Source organism: Periplaneta americana, chromosome 16 (genome assembly GCF_040183065.1).
Source record: "Periplaneta americana isolate PAMFEO1 chromosome 16, P.americana_PAMFEO1_priV1, whole genome shotgun sequence".
Taxonomy (NCBI): Eukaryota; Metazoa; Arthropoda; class Insecta; order Blattodea; family Blattidae; genus Periplaneta; species Periplaneta americana.
In genome coordinates this window covers 7,445,981-7,469,809 of record NC_091132.1, presented here as the reverse complement: position 1 = coordinate 7,469,809, position 23,829 = coordinate 7,445,981, and the positions used below count along the sequence as shown (strand labels likewise).

Sequence of the window (23,829 nt, the reverse complement as noted above, 5' to 3'; positions counted from 1 at the left end):
CATTGTTGTGACTCATTTTCTGATACTTCATTCTGCTACTGAGAGAGACAAAGAAAAAGTTGAATTCACGAACTGTTGCATGTTGTCTATTTTAAAGTGATTATTTATTTATTTATTTATTTATTTATTTATTTATTTATTTATTTATTTATTTATTTAATATTGTTATACTTTATTAAAACATAAAATTCACAAAACATCTATGACTTTTATCCATTCATTCATTCTGGTGTAGTTACGACCATCAGGCCTTCTCTTCCACACCACCAGAAATACAAATATAAAAATAGAAATAAAACAATCACACTATAAACAAAATAAAGCCACACAAAAATATACACACTTACAATCACACAAACTTTAAATGTGTGTTTAAGTATCGTAATTAATTATATCCTAACTAATTAACGAACATAAACAAGAAACTTGCAATTTTAATCTAGAGTAAAAAACACAAATCAACACTTTTATCAATACCTAAAAACCATAATTAAGAAAAAATTTTCCATTTTAATTTTGAATTGTTATAAAATCTGGCAATAACTGACTACATTAGGTAACGAATTCCAGAGATGAGGCGTATATAATGTACAGATATGGAAATAAAATGTGGAGTTTCCTTATTGTATAAGTTTCACTTACAACACACTGTGCGTGTGCAGTAAAGAGCCCCTGTACATGTGCTGCTTGTGGACAATCGTGCAAAACTTTTGCCCACATACAGGTGGACTCTCATCAAGACTCGCTCCAAATTCTAATTCCATATTTGTACATAATGTATGTGTATAAACTTAGAATTGGAAAATGAAAAGCACTTATAGTAAAGTAACATACTAAAATTAATAATATTTTGTGAATTCAGTTTTGTCATAACAAAAACGCCTTTTTCTCTGAAGTAATATTTTTTACTTAATTTGTTCTGCTTGTCCACCAGCGATATTCAATGTCCTTATTTGTCTTATTATTTTTTATTACCATAATTTTAAATTTAATATTTTTATTCTCTTGGAAATTCAAGTGTCCCTACAAGCTTTAATTTGATTCATTTTTGGATTACACACTTTTAACACGCGTATATCATTAATGATAATTAAAACTTGTTAAATTAACAACTTTTATACTTCACTGTATTAATTCATGAAACTTAATATAGTGCTTAGCGATTTGTCGTAATTTTCAAACTTCAGTGAGGTTTGCGCATTCTTCCGGTTTCTTCATATGAAGGGGGGAGGATGTGTAGGTAGTGATGGGGGTGTGTTTGCATTGGTAGTGCTGTGTCGACTAGGGGGTGTGTTCTGAAATTCAGTTGAACCCAGAAACCAAAAATTAAACACGCTAGAACAAAACGAAATATATAGGCACACAAAAACACATGCACAACATATCCTCAACACTCAACTGAATTTCAGAACACACACACTTTTCAACACAACACTACTAATTGCAAACACACCTCCACCATTACCTACGTATTCCTCCCCCCACATGACATAGAGCAAGGAAAAATCGGAAGAATGTGCAAAATCTCACCAGAAGTTTGAAAATGGCTATAAATCACATTGAATATTATTAGTTTCAATTTTAATATAAGCTGGTGAGAAATGAAGCATTTTGATTGACACACCATGCATAAAATTTAAATAACACAGATATTAAAAGTTCAACTTCAAATTGCATGTATAAAAACCTGGAATATAGCATAGGAATATAATATTACCGAAGTAACTGCAATAGCATATTTTATTTTATTTTATTTTATTAGCTTCCTCAAATTAGAGGCTGCCATTAGACAAAGCATACAAAACAATACAAGAACAAAGAGAAGATGAGAGCTAAAAGAGTAAGAAAAAAAGGCAAACAAATACACAAACAAAGGCAGTTTACAGAAGAAAAAAAAAGAATTTCAAGTAAAGAATCAATGAAAGCTAAGAAGGAAAAAGAAAAATGATAATGGTGCGTCAATTTTTTTCCATACACTGAATTAGAGTCCATATACGTGGTTCCGTAAAAGTTTGACTGACTCTTGTATACAGTATTATTAACATATTGTACTCAAATATCAGGGCAAAAGAACTCCAGCATCATCTTGTATGAGTGTCATGTTTTTGCGTAATTATTTATGTCTGTTGCTTTCTTTTGTTGAGTGCTGTTAAGCAATGACATCAGATATTTGCTGCGTTACCCTTTTGTGTGTTTGACATTAAGAAATGTGATTTGTCTTATGATACTGGTACATTCCTTATAAATTCTTGGTTAAAAATGTATTTACCTGTTGAAAATACGTTCATGAAGCTGAGAATTAACTAGCATTTATCTATGTACATCTAAGTCACATGTTCGTACTCATGACTGTAAGAGTATTTTAAGTTTTACTTGGGCTTAAATGACTAATTTCCAATACTTAGAATTATTGTTACGAAAATTAAAAAGGACGAATGTATTAGAAGCTTGATTAATACTTAAAACTGATATTGATAAGATTTTTAAATCAGTTTTTCTTTCTCATGTGACAAACAATTTATTTAAGTAAGTAATGTAAGATACACACATTCTTAGTTTATAAACTACTGTATAATATTGCGTAATTCCCTCCCTTTTTTTCCTGGAAATTTTTGGCTGAAAACACTAGAGTGGGTGGGGGAATTATGAGAAAGTATTCCCTGTGGGAGACCCACAGAACAGTCATTAGTGTTTAATTGTACTTGACAGTTGCTATATATATTAATATACTGAGACAAACAAACACCATATACATCAATCTTTTCCATAAAATATGGAAAAATTTAGACTGACCAGATAAAACATATTAGTATAACGAATTTTTATTCTACAGAAATTCATGTCTTGCATTCATAGCATACAGTATAGTACATCATCTGAATAAGATCAGGAATGCTAGAGAGAATGCAACAGTTCTCGTAACACTGCCATGCTGAAATAGTAGAACAGTGTGTCAAACTTAACACATACTGTCTGCAACTGTACAACCAGCTTCTGCCATGATCCACAAGATGATTGCAAAAGAATCATTTAGACAATCCTCATCATTATCACGAATTGTTATTACATAAAAAATATAAATAAAATGTATAGGCTTATTTTAAAATGTCCTACACAAAATTTTGCCATATGGGATTTTCTTATTCAACTACAGACAGTGCAACTGTACGAAAAATTGGTCACTAATAAATAAAATCATACATGGTTCCAAGAAAAACATGGTGATAGTAAACTGAAAAAAAAAAAAAAAAATCAAAACCAAAGCAGAAGTGTTGCTGACAAAACACTAAAATAGAGGAAAAATTCAGAGACCTATAAACCCAATAGGTTACATAAATATAAAAATGAATAGGAAAGGTCTCAAAATTACGGATATACTAGTATTCAGAAGATGATGCAAACAATTCGAAACTAGTCCATCAGATAACATAACACCGAAATTTATAATATTAATATAGTGAAGCAGTTATTATTTGTTCAATAACTTAACAGTTCATCAGTGATTATAAAAATGTTAAAGGGGTGTATCCAAGAATGAAGATAGACAAGGCTTACTACTTTAGAAATCACTTAAGACTATAAATATCAGATATCCGAAAGAAAGTGGATTAGTCTCCATGATGAATCTGTAACAGAACCCAAGGAAGGAGAAGCAGGAATTTACAGTGAAATATTTGCACAATATCTAGCACTTGGCCCAAGATCAACTATCTTCGAAGCAGAACTCCAAGCAATTGCCACAGCTTTAAAACATCTCTAGTATCAATTAACCATAAAAAATAAAATAGTTACACTGGTGAACTCAAAATCATCAATAGAAGCTATAAATACAGAAACCATAGAAAAATTAGAAGCATGTATAAAATATTAACTTTACTGGGCAAAACAATAATTATACAATGGCTCCCCTTTCACATTGGACTATATGAGAATGAACAAGCACATGGTTTCACAAAAAAAAGGACACAAATATAATACAAAAGCCAGAATAACAAATAATTATAGAAAAAAGACTTCGAATTAAAACAGAACATTCACATGACAAGAGAATAAGCAATTTCTACTTGAGAAGAAATACATTAACATCAGAAGCTATAGAAAACCAATAATATCACAACTACGAAAGCTATTTCAGAATTATTTAGATTAGAAACTGGTCACGATGTAAGTCCTATGAAACTGTAGTCAGTGCCACAGTGAAAGTCAGACAGCTATATCATTCTGCACAATTTAAATTTCTTTAAATTATATGTATGGAAAATAATTATTTTTACATACTAGAACTTTCTTTTTCTAAACCTGTAATAAACATCATTTTCATGTATACCTAGACAAGTTTCATTTCACTGTCCAATATTTTAATATGTGAACTCTTTGGAGAGCATATTTTGTAATGTAACTTGTCGTGTTGACCATCTTGGTTTTGTTGAAACTGGGACACAGTTTTAACAGGTGATCAGTTTTTTAAGAGATGTCAATACTTGATGAAAACAAGTTTACAGAAAATCAAGTTTTTGCGTTAATAATTTCAACATTTCTTTCAAAACCTTCCAAACACTCCAATTGTTTACTTGCAAGAGTTTCAGTTTGTAGATATTTTAAAAGAAATGTAATTAAAATATAGGGTATTTCAAAAGTCAGTTCAAACATTAAACCGCTTTAAATATTATAATATTTGAGATAGGGAAAAAAACAAAAACATCACAGTGTTGGCCAAACAACGGAGTTTACAAAACATTGGGAAGATGTCCGCAGTTCTCTTGTTCAAAGTACAGCATTCTGTCTGCTTCACCATGCACAACATTTTGCAGATAATGTCTTGGAATATTGGAAATTTCTTGCGAGATGGCATCTTTCAGTTGCAGTATTGTTGTTGGATATGTCAGGAAAACTCGTTCTTTAAAGTAATCCACAACCAAAAGTCGGCCGGATTGAAATCTGGAGATCGCGGAGGCCACATTGTTGGAAAGTTGTTGTTCATGTTACAAAAGTTTTTATATTTGTCTTTTTACTCCGTGATTTTTTTTTTTACATGCATGGGTTTACCTGTCTCAAAACCACTGATAATATTTAATATAGCTTGTAAAGAATTAACACTTGTAAATCTCTTTGCTGAGTCACATTTGTAGAATTTTTGGAGCCATTTTGCGTAAAATAAAATCACTACTCTAGCTGCAAACAGTCATTGAACTTCACTGATAGCTATGATTAGATTCTTCTGTGTTAGTTGTGAAAGCTCTAAATCCCCGAAGTCCAGGTGTGGTTGTATGACTCACAAAATTAAAAAAAAACATCTGGGCTCCTGACTGGATGCTCGAGTTTGTGCGAATGTTAGTTATCCAGGAAATATGTACCAGTACATGATCTAGCAAAAACAATAATTAGTAGAATTTTGACAATAACAGAATTTAGTGATGTTAAACAGGTAACAGCTGTTAGTAAAAACAATGGCAGTAAAAGACAATGATAATAGGAGCTCAACTGTATAATCGAATTAGAATATACTAATTTTTTGAAAGTGGAGACATCTTAAACAAGCAGTCCTGTTGTAGGGTCGTTAACTTCACAAGTTTTATGGTATTTACCAACAACAGTTTGAAAGCTTCGACTATATACTGGCACTGTATTGACCTAACAGAATTCAGACTGATACCTCTATTGGGGGGGGGGGGGGGGTACTAAAAGTACCATTTAAGAAAATAAATTATATTCTTATATATATTCATTATGTATGAGGTCCCGCCAACGAGAGGGGTTTGGCCGGCGCCGTGGATCGTGTCCCGGCATAGCTCAGTTGGAAAGAGCACTCAGCGCACAGAGCTGAGAGGTCCTGGGTTCGATTCTCGGTGCCGGTACGAATTTTTCTCGTATTAAATAGTAATAATAATCTTATATGTTTCTAATTATACTGTCGTATCATGTTACAACATAGATAAATGATTATTCAAAAATCAAACTCGAATTTGGAATATATTAGGTACATATGTTGACTACTTCGAAAATCATGTGTCATAAGGTGCACTAAATTATATAAATATGTGTGTATGTTTTAAAACAGGTAATATCATGTGTCTGGAATCAAAAACATTATTTGGAATTTGTTATTTTAGCTTGGGGTCATGGGAATACTTCCCTGTTTCTGTAGTTGCCTTTCTGTTCAGCTGCCACTCTAACTTTCCACTGTTTAGATGTATTGTGCGCATGTTTGTAACATATTTCTAATACACTTTGTGTTCCTTGATTGAATGTGCGTCTATGTAGAGTATGTATGAGGTTTTGTTATGTATATAAAATGTAGGAATTCTTTGGTTTTGTATTAATTTCTCTTTGTTTGGATTGCATCTCATTGAAATCATTTTAAATCGGTTGTGACTTTGTCTTTAGAAAATACCTATTTTAATTAACTGCATGACCCGAGGGACACAAAGTGTTTGATGGAGGTTTCTGCTGGTGAACTTGTGAGAGGTAATAATATTGTATTATACTTATCTCAAGCATGGAGGGGAGTGACGGTTACAGGTGTAAGGGGTATGGTTGAAGATCTATAAATGGTGGACAATTATTGAAGAAGCATTATGAATAAACGTGGGTATATTTTATAACACCCAGAACTTTCTGATTCACATTATAATATATCTAATGTTTTCTTTGTAGAATTTGGCAGTAACATGACTTCAACTTTCTTTTGAAAATAACATTGAGCAGGGCAGTTCTCTGCTTTATCACAGGTCTTTAGGTTTCACCTTTAAATCACATTCAGTTTCATGCTACAGCTAGAGTCTAAATTGTGTGTGCATTTACTGTCTGGATCTTTCAGTACTTCCCCCCCCCCCCCCCACACACACACACACACAGGTGAAAGACATTCAGTATTGTACAACCTTTATTTTGTAACTTAGTCGAGTGAAATTTGTTATATACATAATACAAGTTATTACACATTAATTGTTTATAAATGAAAAAGGTAAATTGTAATTATTGTTTGTATCTGGAATATGTTATATCAGGGGTTCTCATGCTTTTGGGTGTAATAGCCCCGTGAATCTCATGTCATTTTGGCAGACCCCAAAAAATGTTTTGTACAATTTAGGCTGGTAATTTTGTTATACTCATTAAACTTTTGCATAATGTAGTGAATTAAACCTGTATAATAATAAATTGATAGTGATACTAAATTTCAGTTTTGCTTTTGAATATAATCTGAAAATACTTACAGAGTTATTTTACATTATATCATGTCTTTACTGTGAAAAGTGAAACCAGCTTTTAGACTTCCTGTAAGGTTGTCGTTAGGATGGTTGATGTCTTTGCTGTGAAAAGTGAACCAGTTTTGTTGATTTACCATAAGGTTATCAGTGGGATGATTTATTTCACTTTGTGAAGTCTGACTCAGTTGTAGATACTCTAGTGACAAGTCTACCTATATACTTCTGTACTTGTTCTTCAAGAAGGCCAGAGCAGAAATACTAGTATGCATTAAGTATTGCATTAGAATTAGGGAAACATTGGGATATATATGGGCGGTGCATGCACCAAGACTGCAGCAGGAACGTTGTAGGAAACAATATTTTTAAGTTCGAATCAGAAGATAATTCTAGCAGCCTCTCATCCTTTTTTTTTTTATATAGGGAACGATTATTTGCCACCAATTATAAATTTTTCATATAGTTGTTTTTTTTCATTACAGAAATGATATTCCCTTAATTTTAATACCAATCAATGGAGATGTTCTTTTATATTTCCAAAAATATAGAACAAGAATTCATCATCATGTGTTGCTAGAAAGTCAGTGGGAGTGGGGAAATGAATTGAATGAATTGTTAACTCAGTGAGACCAGAAGTTTAATTTCTTTTATCATTGCCTCAGTCTTATTCAAAATGGTGAATACAGTTAAAGTTGGACCCTGAAGATTAGAATTTAAAAAGCTAAAAATATCGGATAGGTACACAATATTTTCAAGACAACAAAAGTCCTTCAGGCGAAGTCGTTCCTCTTAAATTCTATGTCTCAAAGTCTGAAAAAAAAAAATATATATATATATATTTTTTCCAGCAAGCTGATAAAAATCAGAGAATGTGATAAAGTTCAGCTTAGTTAAAATACCGTTTGAAAACACACCTTGAAGTGGTCCATGAATCACAAATTGAGAATTGCTGTGTTATATTGTTCCTTCATTTGAAAAATAGAAGTCCCTCTTTCTGAGATGAACTGGAATAAATTGACCTCTCAATATTCTAGAAATAAGGATTCATTTTGTTCATAATGCTTCTTATTTTACTCTCTCTTCATTTAATTCCTTAATTTTCTTTTTCTCCTCTCTTTTTCCATCTTTACTCTATATTTTTTGCTCACTGAAACACTTTCTTTAATTAGGCCTATTTGATTTTTCTTTGAAACGCTATATTCATTCCCTTTGTTTCGTTGTTCTTTTTGCTCTCTGTTTCTACAGAAAGAAAATTCTGAAATCAGCAGTATTAATAAATGTTTACAAATTTTGAAAGTGTCATTGCTTGTGCACAAGCACTTTGTGCACTTTACTTTTGCTGGTATATGTTTTGTAATGATATTGGTTAATATATTTCTCATGGTTGGTGATAAGACTGTTGAAACTAACACGCTTAGCCAGAGCAATTATTAAGAAATTATACTATGTTTGCAGATCCATGGCACTGTTTGCTTGGTTATTATTAATATTTTTATTTTTATTGATTTCATTGAAATAAAGGTATAGATCCTATACAGGATGCTAAATGGAGCATAGTTCAAGTATGGTAAGCGTGGAGAACTGTCTGAATTGGGTCATTTATATAAATTAACGTTTCACAAGAAACTTCATTGCATATGAAATATTTATGACAAGCTCTCTCTTTTCCACCTACTTCAACTCATTTCTTGACATCACTTATCATCGAATTTGTAGATAACGTAAACTAGGGAATCTCCAAAATACGAAATTGTATTGGATCATTGTCTTAGTTCATAGGTATAATAAATATATATTTTTGAGGCTGTAATGAAATATGTAAATATTGCAAAGGGAAAGCCTCTCTTATACATTGTGGGTGATTGTATTGTATAAACGATATTAGTTGCATGGCTAGGACAAGGATTTAAGATAGGACATATAGTTTGACAACTTCAAGTGAAACCCCGTAAAACACGCCAACTTCTGGAATCTCTCTCTTTCTTTCTTCTCTCTCCCTCGCTCCTCGTCATTCAGTCACCAATCACCACGTAAATATCTGAGAGGGTATGTGTGGGCATCGCGACCAATAGAAGAACCACTCTCCAGTATTACCACAATAACGGATTTTTCATTTTTACCTCGACTGTCGGTTCCATTATGCTAGCATTGCAGGCAACTAGTCAACCTTTTAATGCTTTTGTTAGCAGGTTTGACAAACTGTGAGTGGACCTGCAAGTACATAGTGCATAGTGCTCTCTCCCTTCCCCCGTGCTTTCTCACTTGCTCCTCCTAAAGACAGCCAGCGCTCACGTAGTAACTCGGTCAGGGTTTCAGTTCGATTTGTCAATCTATAGTTATTGTAGCCAACGAATCAGAGGCACTATGACATTGACAGTAGTTAGTGACGTGACAGCCCATGAAGAGGCAAGGCCAACCAGCCAGCTGCTGGTCTCACGTCTACATGCCTCAACGGCAGAACGGATGTGTCATGTAGTTAGCATGATGATCCCTCCTGCCATTATAACTATCATAGGTCCCCAAATTTATACAATGCTGGGGGGCACCTATCCCAAACATTGGCTGAAATTTCATGAGAATTCGAGTCAGCATGCATATAGTAACGTGAATTCAGGCATGATTCCTCAGACCACGACACTATGGCATAGGACATGTTATTGACAAAGAGGGAGTTAAATAATTTTCCTCGTGATTCTCTAATTTCCAATACTGTTTTGTGAAAATCTTTTATTGTCCATGTCACAATATGCACCATGTCCTCTAAACAACACCCAGGATTGTAAATGAAATAATGTAGAACAAGTAACACTCAAATCCCTAAAATTGTCGTCATTGCTTGATATACGAGAAAAGATATTTCAGAAAGTTGCAGTTAAAAAAGATATGTCAAGAAATCTAATAATGAGATCTGAAAAATGTAAAGAAAATTAGCACTATCTTCTACTAAAACGTGGGAAACTTCATTCATGAGGGCAAATGTCAGGTAATCTATGGCAAATACTCAGTCTCACCCCACCTCATCTCGCAGAAAAAGAAAAAATATGTTACTCATAACTTGTTTCACATCTTAAAACTTCAGTGCTGATGTAAGGCCTATGGAATATGATAAATTAAATGAAGTTGTCAGAAGTCCCTTTAAACACCATATAATACATAAAATGAATTGCAGAGGGTGAATTTAAGGTGATGGTGTGTAATAACTCTGGTCCAAGTTCTTCTATAAAATATTCTGGCTGGAAGTGTCATGCATGGAGTAGAAATGCAAACACTGTGTCGTAGTCTGATTTATTCAACAACTTCTAGGAGTAAAGCTTAACTAGTCTGTCTGCTCCAGGTTTGGGTTCTAATATAAACATTAAGTTTGTGCCAGTGACGCAAGACGTTGTACTCACAGAGTAGTACTTACTTACTTACTTACTTACTTATTGGCTTTTAAGGAACCCGTAGGTTCATTGCCGCCCTCACATAAGCCCGCCATTGGTCCCTATCCTGAGCAAGATTAATCCAGTCTCTACCATCATATCCTACCTCCCTCAAATCAATTTTAATATTATCTTCCCATCTATGTCTCGGCCTCCCCAAAGGTCTTTTTCCCTCCGGCCTCCCAACTAACACTCTATATGCATTTCTGGATTCGCCCATACCTGCTACATGTCCTGCCCATCTCAAACGTCTGGATTTTATGTTCCTAATTATGTCAGATGAAGTATACAATGCGTGCAGCTCTGCGTTGTGTAACGTTCTCCATTCTCCTGTAACTTCATCCCTCTTAGCCCCAAATATTTTCCTAAGAACCTTATTCTCAAACACCCTTAATCTCTGTTCCTCTCTCAAAGTGAGAGTCCAAGTTTCACAACCATACAGAACAACCGGTAATATAACTGTTTTATAAATTCTAACTTTCAGACTTTTTGACAGAAGACTAGATGACAAAAGCTTCTCAACCGAATAATAACAGGCATTTCCCATATTTATTCTGCGTTTAATTTCCTCCCGAGTATCATTTAGATTTGTTACTGTTGCTCCAACATATTTGAATTTTTCCACCTCTTCGAAGGATAAATCTCCAATTTTTATAGTTCCATTTCATACAATATTCTGGTCACGAGACATAACCATATACTTAGTCTTTTTGGGATTTACTTCCAACCCTATCGCTCTACTTGCTTCAACGAGAATTTCCGCGTTTTCCCTAATTGTTTGTGGATTTTCTCCTAACATATTCACGTCATCTGCATAGACAAGAAGCTGATGTAACCCGTTCAATTCCAAACCCTCTGTGTTATCCTGAACTTTCCTAATGGCATATTCTAGACTCACAGAGTAGTAGTCGCCTATAATGTGTTAAATGGGATATTGTTACTTATTTTTGGTCTGGTTTTTGGTAGAGGGATACAATTTGTTTTGTTTACATTAGGACCCATTCTAAGAGTGAACAGAGTATATAACTTGATTTCCTTTCCTTCTCACCATTGTGAATTGTTTCTGTTAAAAGTAAGGTATTTGAGAACTATAGTTGTTTTTAATTCTGATGATTAGTATTACATCGTTTTAGTTTTCGTCTTTCTGATTGCATGTGTACTTGTAAACATTTTATATAGCAAAAGAAACAAAACACTTATTAAAAAGACTTGATTTCTGTCATCGCATGCTTCCTTCACACTAACCATTTAGATATTTGTGAAAGGAGTGAAATTATTCTCATTTTGTGCTGTTATGCATCTTACATAACTAAATATTAATATTTTCAGTAAATGTGGGAGTACTCATTATATATGGTTTAATATCACTGGATAGAATTCCACTTTGTAAGCTGCTTGTATATGATCAAATTTTTCTTCCAATTCAATACTTAGAAGAAAACTTGTCAAAGATTGATCAATATTGAAAAAGACTTGTCAGAGACTGTTTCATATTGCTAAAGATTTGTCAAGATTTTAAAACATGTGATTCAAGTTTATTATAACCTACAGTGTGTAGGCCTATCTACCGAATATTACAATATAAATATGTAAATCCTTGCGTAATAACTAGGTTATGCAAAACAATATTTGTGTTGCATAACTGTACAGTACTCTGAAATGAAGAATATTACGATTGTATATTGCTTTAAAACAAAATATTTACGATTGGTATTCATCTAGGTTATAGGTTAGAATCTTTTTAATTAAAAAAAAATACATCGAGATATCTGCCTTGCAGATTACTTTATTTTATCGTGGTATTCCATAGAATCCACGACATACAGCCATGGATTTAATTTATTCATGTAATTGAATTAACTAGAACAAGTTTTCTCGGCCAGGATTCCATACTTTTTGTGGTTCTTGACACTATAGTATTTTCGAGTCCCATTCATCAGTTTCTTCAAAGATTAATTGTGAAGTATTTGATCGATTAGAACATGTTCTTATCTACTTTCAAGAAAATCGAAGACTTTTAAAGAATTGTAAGTGATTTGACAATAAAACTTGTAAAGTATTGGCAAGTCTTGTGAAGCATTGAATTTGACGAAAACTTGATCGTGTACGAGGTGTTTAAAAGTAGTTTTAAATACATGTGTATGTGTGTGCATTTGTAATATAAACTGCAGAAGTTTCAGCATTTTTTATTGTATACTTGAAATGCTGAATATAGATACCACTGTGAACTCTGATTATAAAAGGTAAGTTGTGTCACTGCTGCATTTATTGGTGATTGTGCATTAATATGGAATTTGTTGTTTGACCAGGTTGATGGGAGGTTCACGTACTCCGCCTGGCGGTCCCCCATCATATCCCCGTGGTCAATCCATGACTCCCAATCCACTGCCAAATCTGCACGGTGGAGGTGGTCTTGGGGATTCTGTGCCAGTTCCATCTGTGGGCTCACCTGCTTCTGCTGCTCCGTCTCCACTGCCGAATCCTCATTCTCAGCCTGCATCTGTGCCCCCCGCAGACCCCACCATGCCCACACTCAGCCCACACCCACCCACCTCGAACAGCGGTGCTGGCCAGCCCCAACCCGCCACCCCTCTGGAATCTCAGGACAAGGTCACGCCGGCTGCCACTCCTTCTGATCTCAACGGCCCTAAGTCAGTTTCATCAGTATCCAATCAGGTAATTCAATGAATCTAATGAGCATATTACATTTGGGTGTCCGACACTTCTTCACAGTACATGTTTACCGACTCAGCTGAATTCTCTAAATTATACAGCTTCAGCTATTCCATGGAATTGGAATTGAGATGGAGGGGGCACTGTGGCCCAGCACTGCGACCTGTTACAATCTATTGTGCTAATTCTCAAGCTAGGCATATCCCCAAACCCACATTAGCTGACTACCCAGAACATTTAGATGAGGTTTGGGTGGATCCACTCAAAAGTGTTGATGAAAAGGTCCTAAACTTTAAAAAATGATAGAATTCATTATGTGTATTCTTGGTACAAAGTATTGTATACAAGTGACTGATATATAACAGTCTATTCTCAGGTGAACCTATTTTGTAAGGAACACATTTTCAATTCATTTTGTTCATTTTATTCTTTAAGTACTTTATTTTCAATAATAATATTTAATTTGATTTAATTGTATTGATTTAAACTGTACAAAGATAACATGGTTACGAGCAATGAAAAAATATAGACCAAAGCTCAGTTTTTAAATTGATGCCGAGTGCCCCATATTTTTTTATTGTCATGTTTCTTGGGATCCTGATAAAGATATATTTATATAATACTTGGAAACCATCAATGGAATGGAGCAGCACCACCCTTTAACAATAAGGGTGTATTAATAATTATTGATGATAAATAATTATTAGAAAATGTATATAATTCTTCAATTATTGATTTTCTAATAATTAGAAATAGAAGAGTTAATGATGCTAGAGCTTGTACAATAAAGTACTTTATTGATGCTTCTGTTGTGTAAACATTTTTATTAGTTGATATTAGAGGAATAAATGATAATAAATTAATTTCTAATCCTATTCATGCCCCTAATCATGAATTAGATGAAATTGAAATTAATATACCTCTTATTAGAGTTGTTAATAAGAGGATTTTTGTTAAATTGTTGGTCATTAGAGAAGAGAGGATTTCCTCTATAAATGGGGTATGAACCCATTAGCTTATTTAGCTTACTTTTCTAATATAATAATTAATTTTAAATACATTTTGGTGTTTGGTGCACAAAAATTTTTGATATTTTAGGGAATAGTTTAATTCTGTTAAATGTAATAAAGGTAATTTATATTACTTTATTTATCCTATCACGATAACTCTTTATTCAGGCACTTTATTTTTTATGTATTTTAGAGAATTTTTTTTAATGGTTCTATATTGATGTTTGTGGTGAATTTTCTATTACTTGCCGGTAATTCGATTTTTTATTAATATAAGATATTATATATAAATTAATTATTTAAATAAAATAACCTAATTTACTAAAAAATAGGGTTATTTATATTATAATAATTAATTTATATAAAATACAGATTATCTATAAATAATACAGCATTATTGTTGAAAGATAGAGGTGTATATATATATATGATTTATATTAATATAAATCTAAATTATTAGTATATATATTACTTATATAAATATATATGTATGTTAAATCTATTTATCAATAATTGGTTATTTAATATAGGACCTTATATATATATATATATATATATATATATATATATATATATATATATATACTGATATAAAATAAATAATGCATGGCATATAACTATTATTAATAATATTAAATCCTTAGTATATAAATAATAGTAACAGTATAACTACAGATCTCATTTTAATAATTAAAAAAAAAAAAGAGATATATTAAACAATATTGAATATCTATACAGTTCAAACACATGCTCTCAGAAGTGCTCTGTGCTCTTCACTAAAACTGTATAGTGACGATTAATTTAAGAAAGTTTTATAGTGACAGTTACCTTGAAATGCACAAAAAATATAATAATATTAATCTAAAATGCACACTCGAACCTCTTTCTACAACTGCTTTTATTAACATTGTGTGTTAGTGATTTTTAGATACCATCAAGTCCTGGCATTCGGTATTTGTCCACCCCTGATTATAATCACCCAGATGGTAGGTCTTGAAAAGGCATGTCCTTTATTTTATATACAATAGGTATCTGGCTTTGGAACTAATATTACAGTGGAAAGAAATGGTACACTGAAATGTGAGGTTAGGACGTAGGTATGCTACATCTTGCAGACTTGTACACCATAGTTGAAAGTGACGTCAAATGGGCATAAAATGCGATACAAGACATCATATACACACTTAGGCACCATTACTACACTTGAAACAAGTGATAGACAGGAAAATGAGGCAAAAAAGTTAGATGTAAGCCATCTCACACACTGAGGCACCATTACCACAGTTATAATTCATTTTATGATACAAGCAGAATCATCAGAATTGGTGATTCCAAGAGTGTCCTTATTACTTGAAGTGTAACAGAAAGTTAGGATGTTGTCATTAAATAGTGCCTGTGAATTAAAAGGAATGTTGTGCTCATAGTTTTACTCTTATCTTAATACTTATTTGTGTAGGCCTACATTGCAGAAAACCTTTCAGGACACTCGCAGGATTGTTCTAGAAATTTTTAATTTGTTATGTCTCATATATTATTATAGTTTATAGTGCCAGGAATTACTGATTTTTCCTTTTTCCACTTTCACTATTTTTTTTTTCTTTTTACTTTTCATTTTGTGTGTAATAGGAAAATCATTGGACATATTTATCAAAGACAAATGACTTTTTATGAATAATATTGTGTGTTGTTTTATTCGAACTTATAGTATAGTACGTAGTCTTGGATTTTTACCAGCCTGTTCTGTAACAAATAATACTACTCCAATTTTGAAATTTCAAGTAAAATAAAATAACAAAATTTATGAAATTTTGATTGACTTTCATCTCCCCAAAATAGGTACAGTGATGTGTAAAGAAATGTAATTAATTATAACTTTGGAAACCCTTTCCTGACTTACATATTCATCATTTTAACCTGAAATGAAAATTTTTATAATTTTATTTCTCACAACACAAAATAATAATTAGTGCTTTGTGGGTGATTTTTTGTTCTTGGTGCAGTTTGTTCTCTCTGTACAAAAGAATTTCTCGAGTTAATTTTCATAATTTCACTTCATGCTCCAATTTACCACATTCCATACATGTGAATCATATATCTAGATGGCATGTAGATGATTCAGCTGACACTGTCGTTACAAGTTACATTAGATAAGACTTTGTAGACACAGGCATATGAATGTTTTACTCAGAATACCTGGTAAAACATGTGTGAATTGCTCGTCTAATGACCTTCAAAGATATACAAGCCAATCAGCTAGTACCGTCACTTTTTATTACATTTGCCTGATACAGATGAGCTGCAAAATCTGGTTCACAGTGAGATACTTCTTAAAAAGCGGCAACTGTGCAGAATTGAATCCATGTGCATGCAAACTAATTTACTCAAAATAACCTCGGAAATTAGCCCTGTAAGTACCAGTATACAGGATCTATTTGAAAAGTATCCAACTGTTTAATATCAAGAAAAACCATAATCTGTCCATGGCTGTAGTGTGCCTTAATTCCCTTTGGAACCTCATAGTTAGTGCCCTACCTCTTTTCGAAACAGTGAAGAAAGCCCTCTTTCACAATAGCCTTCATTGTGTTCTCTTAATCTCGTCCTTGGTCTGCAATCTCCTTCCTTTCAACGGTGATTTTACTTTCCGGATAACCATTAATAGCACGTAGCCAAATCTGGCCTACATGGGAGTTGACAGATCTTGGTGATATGATGTTTTGTCCAAAATTCTTTCACGAGGCATGAACAAATTAAAGACACATTGTTACGAAATTTGGCACGGCACATTTTATGCCAAGAATCTCCCCCAGAATCTCTGAAAGAATAGTGTGTGGAATCTCCAGATCTTCTATTTCTCGTACTGTCATTGTCCGATTTGCTTTGATAGTATCTTGCACATATTCAATATTTCAAGGCCTTGCAGAACAAGGATTGCATTCAGTGGATTTCTGGCCTTGTTTGAAGAGTCAGTACCACATTTGTATCTGGGCTTCACTCCGTGAATCACCTCAAAAGCTCTTTTAATCATTCTAGTAGTTTCCACAGACGAATATTGAACTTGGAAGCAAAAACTGATGCATATTTTCTGATCTGCTTGCTCGGTCATTGTGAATGCAACGTTCACACAGTACACAAGATCACTTAGTGCTGACTGAGTAGCCCCACGGTAGAGTGATTGTTCACACATGCGGAATAAGGCCCCCTCTTATTGACTACAGTGAAATCTCAGTATAAGGTATATCAGAAAATATTATTTATACTTCATTTTGAAAAGTACGTTATAATAAAAAACGAAAGTTTTATCCAAACAAAAGTTGTTTTGATTCTGCATTAGATAATGCAGAGTTATTTCACAACATATCTTACCTTCCATTTACTGCAGTTTTGTTTATAGTCCATGTAAGATTAAACAACTTAAGAAACCCATTACGCCTATACAAAACTACAAGTAATACAGTATACATATCACTCAATTTTTAAATTATAACACAAGTAAATTATGTATTAAATTAAAAAATGCAGTACGTGATACACAGTATAATCAACGAAATTTGAAGAAATTCTTAACTTCAGTTTGGTTTGTTTTCTCAATAATTAATCTTCTACAAACTGTTGAAGTTCAGTAACTTGCTAGACACAACGTAGGACAGAGATCATATGCACGCAAGATCTATACTTTATGTACAGTTATACATTTCCAGCAAACATGTTCAACATAAAAAAGAGATACACATAGTACATAAATTCTGGAACCAACAGTACATGAAATAAAGATGTAAACATTAAAAAAAAAGAAGAAGAAGAAAATTAACTTGAAAAATTCTCGTTCGTAATGATGAAATGGTCACTAGTAATGATAACATAAAAACTAAATATATTTGCGTTATAATGTATGGGATTATAAATATATATGCTAAACTGAAGTCTGCTGTATTAAGACAGCACTATACCAAATTACATTAAGGCATGTGAAGGGGCTACCATTACCATTTTACATCAGGGCCACATGACTGGTTCTGGAGGTATTCAAAGTGACTGGATACTTTCCGGACAGATGTTGTAACTTGGTGAGACATTCCACTTCCTGTTGGCCTGTAGAGTGTACTTAACATTCCTTGACCTCACATGTCCATACTGTGAACTGTAATTAATGTGAGTGAATAATACTGTTTTGTGATATGAATGTTTTACAACGCAGGTGTTCTCACCGTATCCTGCCACTTCAAGTGTAGAGCCAGTTACAAAACCAGTGGACAGTGTTGGTGGTGGTTCACAAGGTCCTGCCAGTGCTCACTCTGTAGTGGCCCCAGCTCCTCCCCCCACTGCCACACCCCCCGACTACATCACTCTCAAGCGACCTGTCCTGTCCTCCAAGGAGTATGAGAGTATTTTAATGGAGGAGGAACAACCCTCAGAATTATTGTATGATTATTCCACTCTTGATGCATGGTAAGTGCAGTATGCGTATTTAGACCGATTTTATGTTAGTTGCATGCTTTTGCGTAGGATATTTATTATAACATCTTGTGTCATTCCATTTATTCCCTCACTTCTGATGATAAACTATTTCAGAGTATTTGACCATACCCTTTTCAGATTCGTATTTTATTCTTACTCTTCTAATTGATGTTCTAAACCCTTTTTAAAAATAATTATTAAGAACATGCTACTGTCAATTTTAAAATAAATTAATGTACAGTTATCCAAAGAAAGATTGAACCTTTGGAATATATACAATACATTGCACATGATTGGAGACCCAGAGCACAGGTACACAAGATAAATGCGCGATTCAGTTATTTAAATGCACTCTATTTGGTTTGTTATTGGGCCTTGTTCCGAAACTCGTTTGAAAACTGCAAGAAAAATACGATGTAAGAGTAATGGAACGGAGAAAAATTCTCTCCGGCTCCGGGATTTGAACCCGGGTTTTCAGCTCTACGTGCTGATGCCTTATCCACTAAGTCACATCGGATACCACCCCGGCATCGGACAGAATCGTCTCAGATTAAGCTCCAACTCTTGGGTTCCCTCTAGTGGCCGCCCTCTGCACTACGTCATAGACGTCTATGAACGTAGGACCGAAGTCCACACATGTGCTGAGGTGCACTCGTTATGAGTGACTAGTTGGCCGGGATCTGACGGAATAAGCATCGTCTTAAATCACAAAGTGATTTACGCATATCATATATATTATTTTAATGTACCGAAGTACATATGATATTTCCATGCAGATATTCTGCGTCATCATACGATGACGGGTTCAAATCCTGGTGCCGGAGAGAATTTTTCTCTGTTCCATTACTCTTACATCGTATGATGACGCAGAATATCTGCATGGAAATATCATATGTACTTTGGTACATTAAAATAATATATATGCAAGAAAAATGTTAATTTGATATAAATATTATAGAAATTTATTCTTATTAAATGTGAATCTAATTTTCTTTTATGAGTCTGGAAACGATACAGGTAGCAAACAGGTAGATAGACAGCTAAATGAAAGAAACTATTTCATTTCTATTTTGTTTATAACCAAGGAAGTGAACTGACCAGAAATTGTTTTACTTTTATTTATATTCCCTTCCGAACTGTAAATGAAATTTAGAAAATTTCCAATTCATGGTTTTATTTTAACAGATAATTATGGCGTAAGTAGGATGATTTTTCTTTTTAACAGTAACAATGAAATTTCAAATGCTTCTGACAAAAAGCTCGAATTACATTAATAACACACAACTGTATAAGTCACTGAGATGTAATGGAAAGATAAGCATTTATCCAGCCGTTGGTCTCACTACAGGCAAGTGCCATTCTGAAATACTGACAAAGAATGTTACTGTGTGAATCGTGCTATAGAACATCAGACATTCCACAACCAAGAGAGGTTCATTTTTTCTTTGGGGAACAGTACATTTAAGAATTTTCTTTTAAATTAATAATATAGGCCTGTTTTAGTATGTTCACTTAAAAGTGTGAATTGTAATATCTTCAGAATTGAAATTATGATATTTCCATCCTTTTAAAGTTGTATTATCGCCTTTCACATTAACATGCACAGTTATCATATGAGATGCGATAAAGCATTCAATGTAATATGTAGTCATGAATTAATAAAAGAAAATTGAGTTCACATACTAATCTCCTTCAAAGTAGATTCTTTTTAACTTCACACACTTGTCTCAGCAGTCCTTCACTGCTTGAAGTGTCATTTTTCGAGGCCATTAGCAAGGTCTTCATTGTATTGGTCACGATTACCACAGTACCTTCAAATCTCGAACCTTCTAGTAACATCTTTAGGCTAAGGAACAACAAGAATCACAGTAAGCTGTGTGTAAGATAAGTGTGAAATTGTTTAGTTCAGCACTAATACAATTCTTTAAACATAATGATATGCTATAGGTTTCTTTTCTTTCTTTTTAAAATATTAGATGATAAAATAAAAATTAACATCTTAAAAATGAAACCAATAATAATCTGAACACACTTCGAAGAAGCCTAATCTGAGTACAGCACTTTTATTTTGGAAAATTATTATATTTCTACTGTTCAGTTAAAGTACAGAACACTCATTGTATTATGATGAAAGAGCTATACTTTTAAATTAAGCATTTAACGTTTACCGTATGTAGTTAGTTTTCACTAACTTTTAACATCACGATTTCTTTTAATTTTTATTTCCCATTTGTCCTTGAACCGAACCTTAATTGATGGTAAATATGGAAGTAGAATAAAACAGCATTTCACAACTTCATTTTGTTTTTCATTCCATATGTGTTATAAACACATACACGTTTGTATCTTCTATAGATAGGTTGTGTTTGGGGAAAATACTGTTGCTGTCTTTGTTGCTACCTTGTTATACTGGAATAGCCATACTATGGAGATATAGAATGAGAGTGTTACAGATAAATTTATATCTGTAAATGTGTTCAATCTCCCAGTTTTACATTCCATTATATAATAAATTACAGAATATGTGTGTAGAGTTCTTCTTGCGCCTTTTGTAATAGCCACAACTTAGTAAAATACTGATTGCTATCTCATAAAGCAGGGTTTTATATAACCATTAAAATCTTTGGGCTTCACTTTATTTTATTTTTCCCTTCTGAGGTAAACTGTTAATGTGCATATGTCGCGGAAAATTCCCCTCAGACTATATACTTACACAAGTCTGCATAGCAGACAATTAGATTGCTGCCTGTGCTAACTAACTGTAAGGATCTGAAAGCTTATTTTGAATGTTGCACTGAAAAATGATGACAAGTACTTCAGAGTAATTAAACGTTAATTGCTTAATTTAAAAGTATAGCTCTTTCATCATAATACAATGAGTATTCTGTACTTTAACTGAACAGTAGCAATATAATAGGCATTCAATTACTCTGAAGTTGTTGTTGTTATCCAATGCCGGGCTTTGGCAACGAAGGCATTAGCGTTTTTGCTCTCCAGAAAAATATTGGAGAGCAAGAACGCTAATGGCTTCATTGCCAAAGCCCGGCATTGGATAACAACAACAACTTCAGAGTAATTGAATGCCTATGTTGTCACGTGACATGTGAGACAATATTGTGCACTCAAACTTTCCCAGCTGTGTGAGTACTACCTACACGAGGCTGGGAGTTACTCGATTTTTCATGATCTGTTACTGAAGCTTTAATTTCGAAACCTGGCAGTTAGTGTGGGCAGCTAATTGTTTGTATCCAGCTGTCTGCTGTGGAGATCTAACAGCAATTTGGAGTGAGGTTTTGACATGAACTCATTAACAGTTTCCTTGGTAAATTAAAATACGTCTTCATCATTATGTATTGTGTCAGTGATATCGACTTATTTAATTTTTATTGGATTGGCGATGTCTTTCCTTCATAAAACATTACATAATATTTCATATTTACCTAGTTTCTCACTTGTCTTATTTATTGTATACATCATTCCCCTTCTCTATTTTATGTACCCATATTAGATAAAGATATATGGCAAGTAAATTACCAGATAACTAGAAATCGTCTGTAGTTAGAAATCCCACATACACATAAATGAAATATTGATAATTTTGTACTGTCAAAAAATGTGTTTTTTCCATTACAATATACCTTCCGTTTGTAGAACATCACCTCTTTGATCCTTGATATAACATGGAAATTCCATCAGTTGTTATGTCTGAACTTTAATTTTATTTTAAAAATTTTCACTGGTTCACAGTCTTCTGTATGTAATGGTAACTGCCAATTTAAATATACAAGGTAGACAACTTGTTCACTTTAATTTCGCTGGAGATTTTTATATCAGAGGAAATTTAGTATCACTTGAGAAGAGTCAATTATGCAGCTGCCACAGGAAACCAACTAATAGTCATTTCAGTACAACTGCTTGGCAGTTTAAGACCTGATCCTGATCTTCTTTTGTTACTAAGTCTGTATATCTCTCAGGAAAACTCTCTTCAAATCTTACAGTACTCCATTGCCTGGTTATACCACCGAATTTAGGGAGGGTGTCAAGGCGAGAGTTGTGATTACATTATAAGAAAACCGTGCTATAATTGAGGACGTCACTCAAATAAGGGCGTATAGAGCAAAATGTAGTTCTGATATAAACTAATTTCAATGTTTGTCAGCTGTCAGGTTCATCACAGTTGTGGCGAAAAAGTTTTTCTTCACTGTTAAATTATACTTTTTCGACACAACTGTGATCAACCTGACAAACAATGAAATTAATTTATATCAGCTCAATTATGCTTACAAATGTCCCCTGATTTATTGATTCTCGCTCCAGACAGACTGTCAATATTATATATGTGAATGAAATCCGACTATATTTGTGAGATGCAACATTCTTTTCCATGATTTATTATATCATTTATACTTCCTTATTATAGGAAATACAGACAATATAATGTTAATGGTCTTAACTATCACATACACGTCAGAATGTGGCTTACAAGATGCATGCTGCAGTCCATGTGGCTGAGTAACCTCTTGCTAGATGTTGGAGACTTGTAAATCAAGCCTAGAAACCCTCCCAACTGATACCACATCCAACCTAGTATACTCAGTAACATTCTTAGCTTTTAGTGCCTTTAAATCTGATGTCTAGTTACATCTAAATTCACTGTGTAAAACTGGCATTATGTCAAGCGAATAGTGTATAAAATTTTAGGACTTCCAGCCAAAATCTCAATTTGAAAAGTCAATCTTCCGTGTAAATTGTAACAGCATTCTTTAACAGTGTATCATTATTGTAGATACCGTGCTAGATAGATAAAACAAAATGTGAAGTAGTGTAAAAAGAGATATGTTAACATGCATTTCATTCTTGTAGAAGTTCTAGCTTAAGCAGAAAAGTTTTATTATCTTTTTCAAATTGTCTATGTCGTCAGAATCACTGCTTTAGCAAAGCTGTCAAATATGTTTTGTTTGAAACTGATTTATCATTAACTATTTAAAACTATGCTTTCAGCAGATTGACTCGTACAATTCACAGAGCAAAACTCCAACCACACTTTGTATTGTCAGCTGACAG

General features: G+C 33.3%; 1 protein-coding gene across 2 annotated transcripts in view; it reads left to right on the top strand.

The window, feature by feature from the left end:
• skd (mediator complex subunit skuld) overlaps positions 1–23,829 on the top strand; it is a 267,609-nt gene that overhangs the window by 196,219 nt on the left and 47,561 nt on the right. For both annotated transcript variants that reach the window (XM_069812535.1, XM_069812534.1), the window contains 2 exons: positions 12,937–13,303; positions 18,506–18,756. In XM_069812535.1, coding sequence (XP_069668636.1) covers positions 12,937–13,303; positions 18,506–18,756 — 618 coding nt within the window. The remainder of the gene's footprint in view (positions 1–12,936; positions 13,304–18,505; positions 18,757–23,829) is intronic.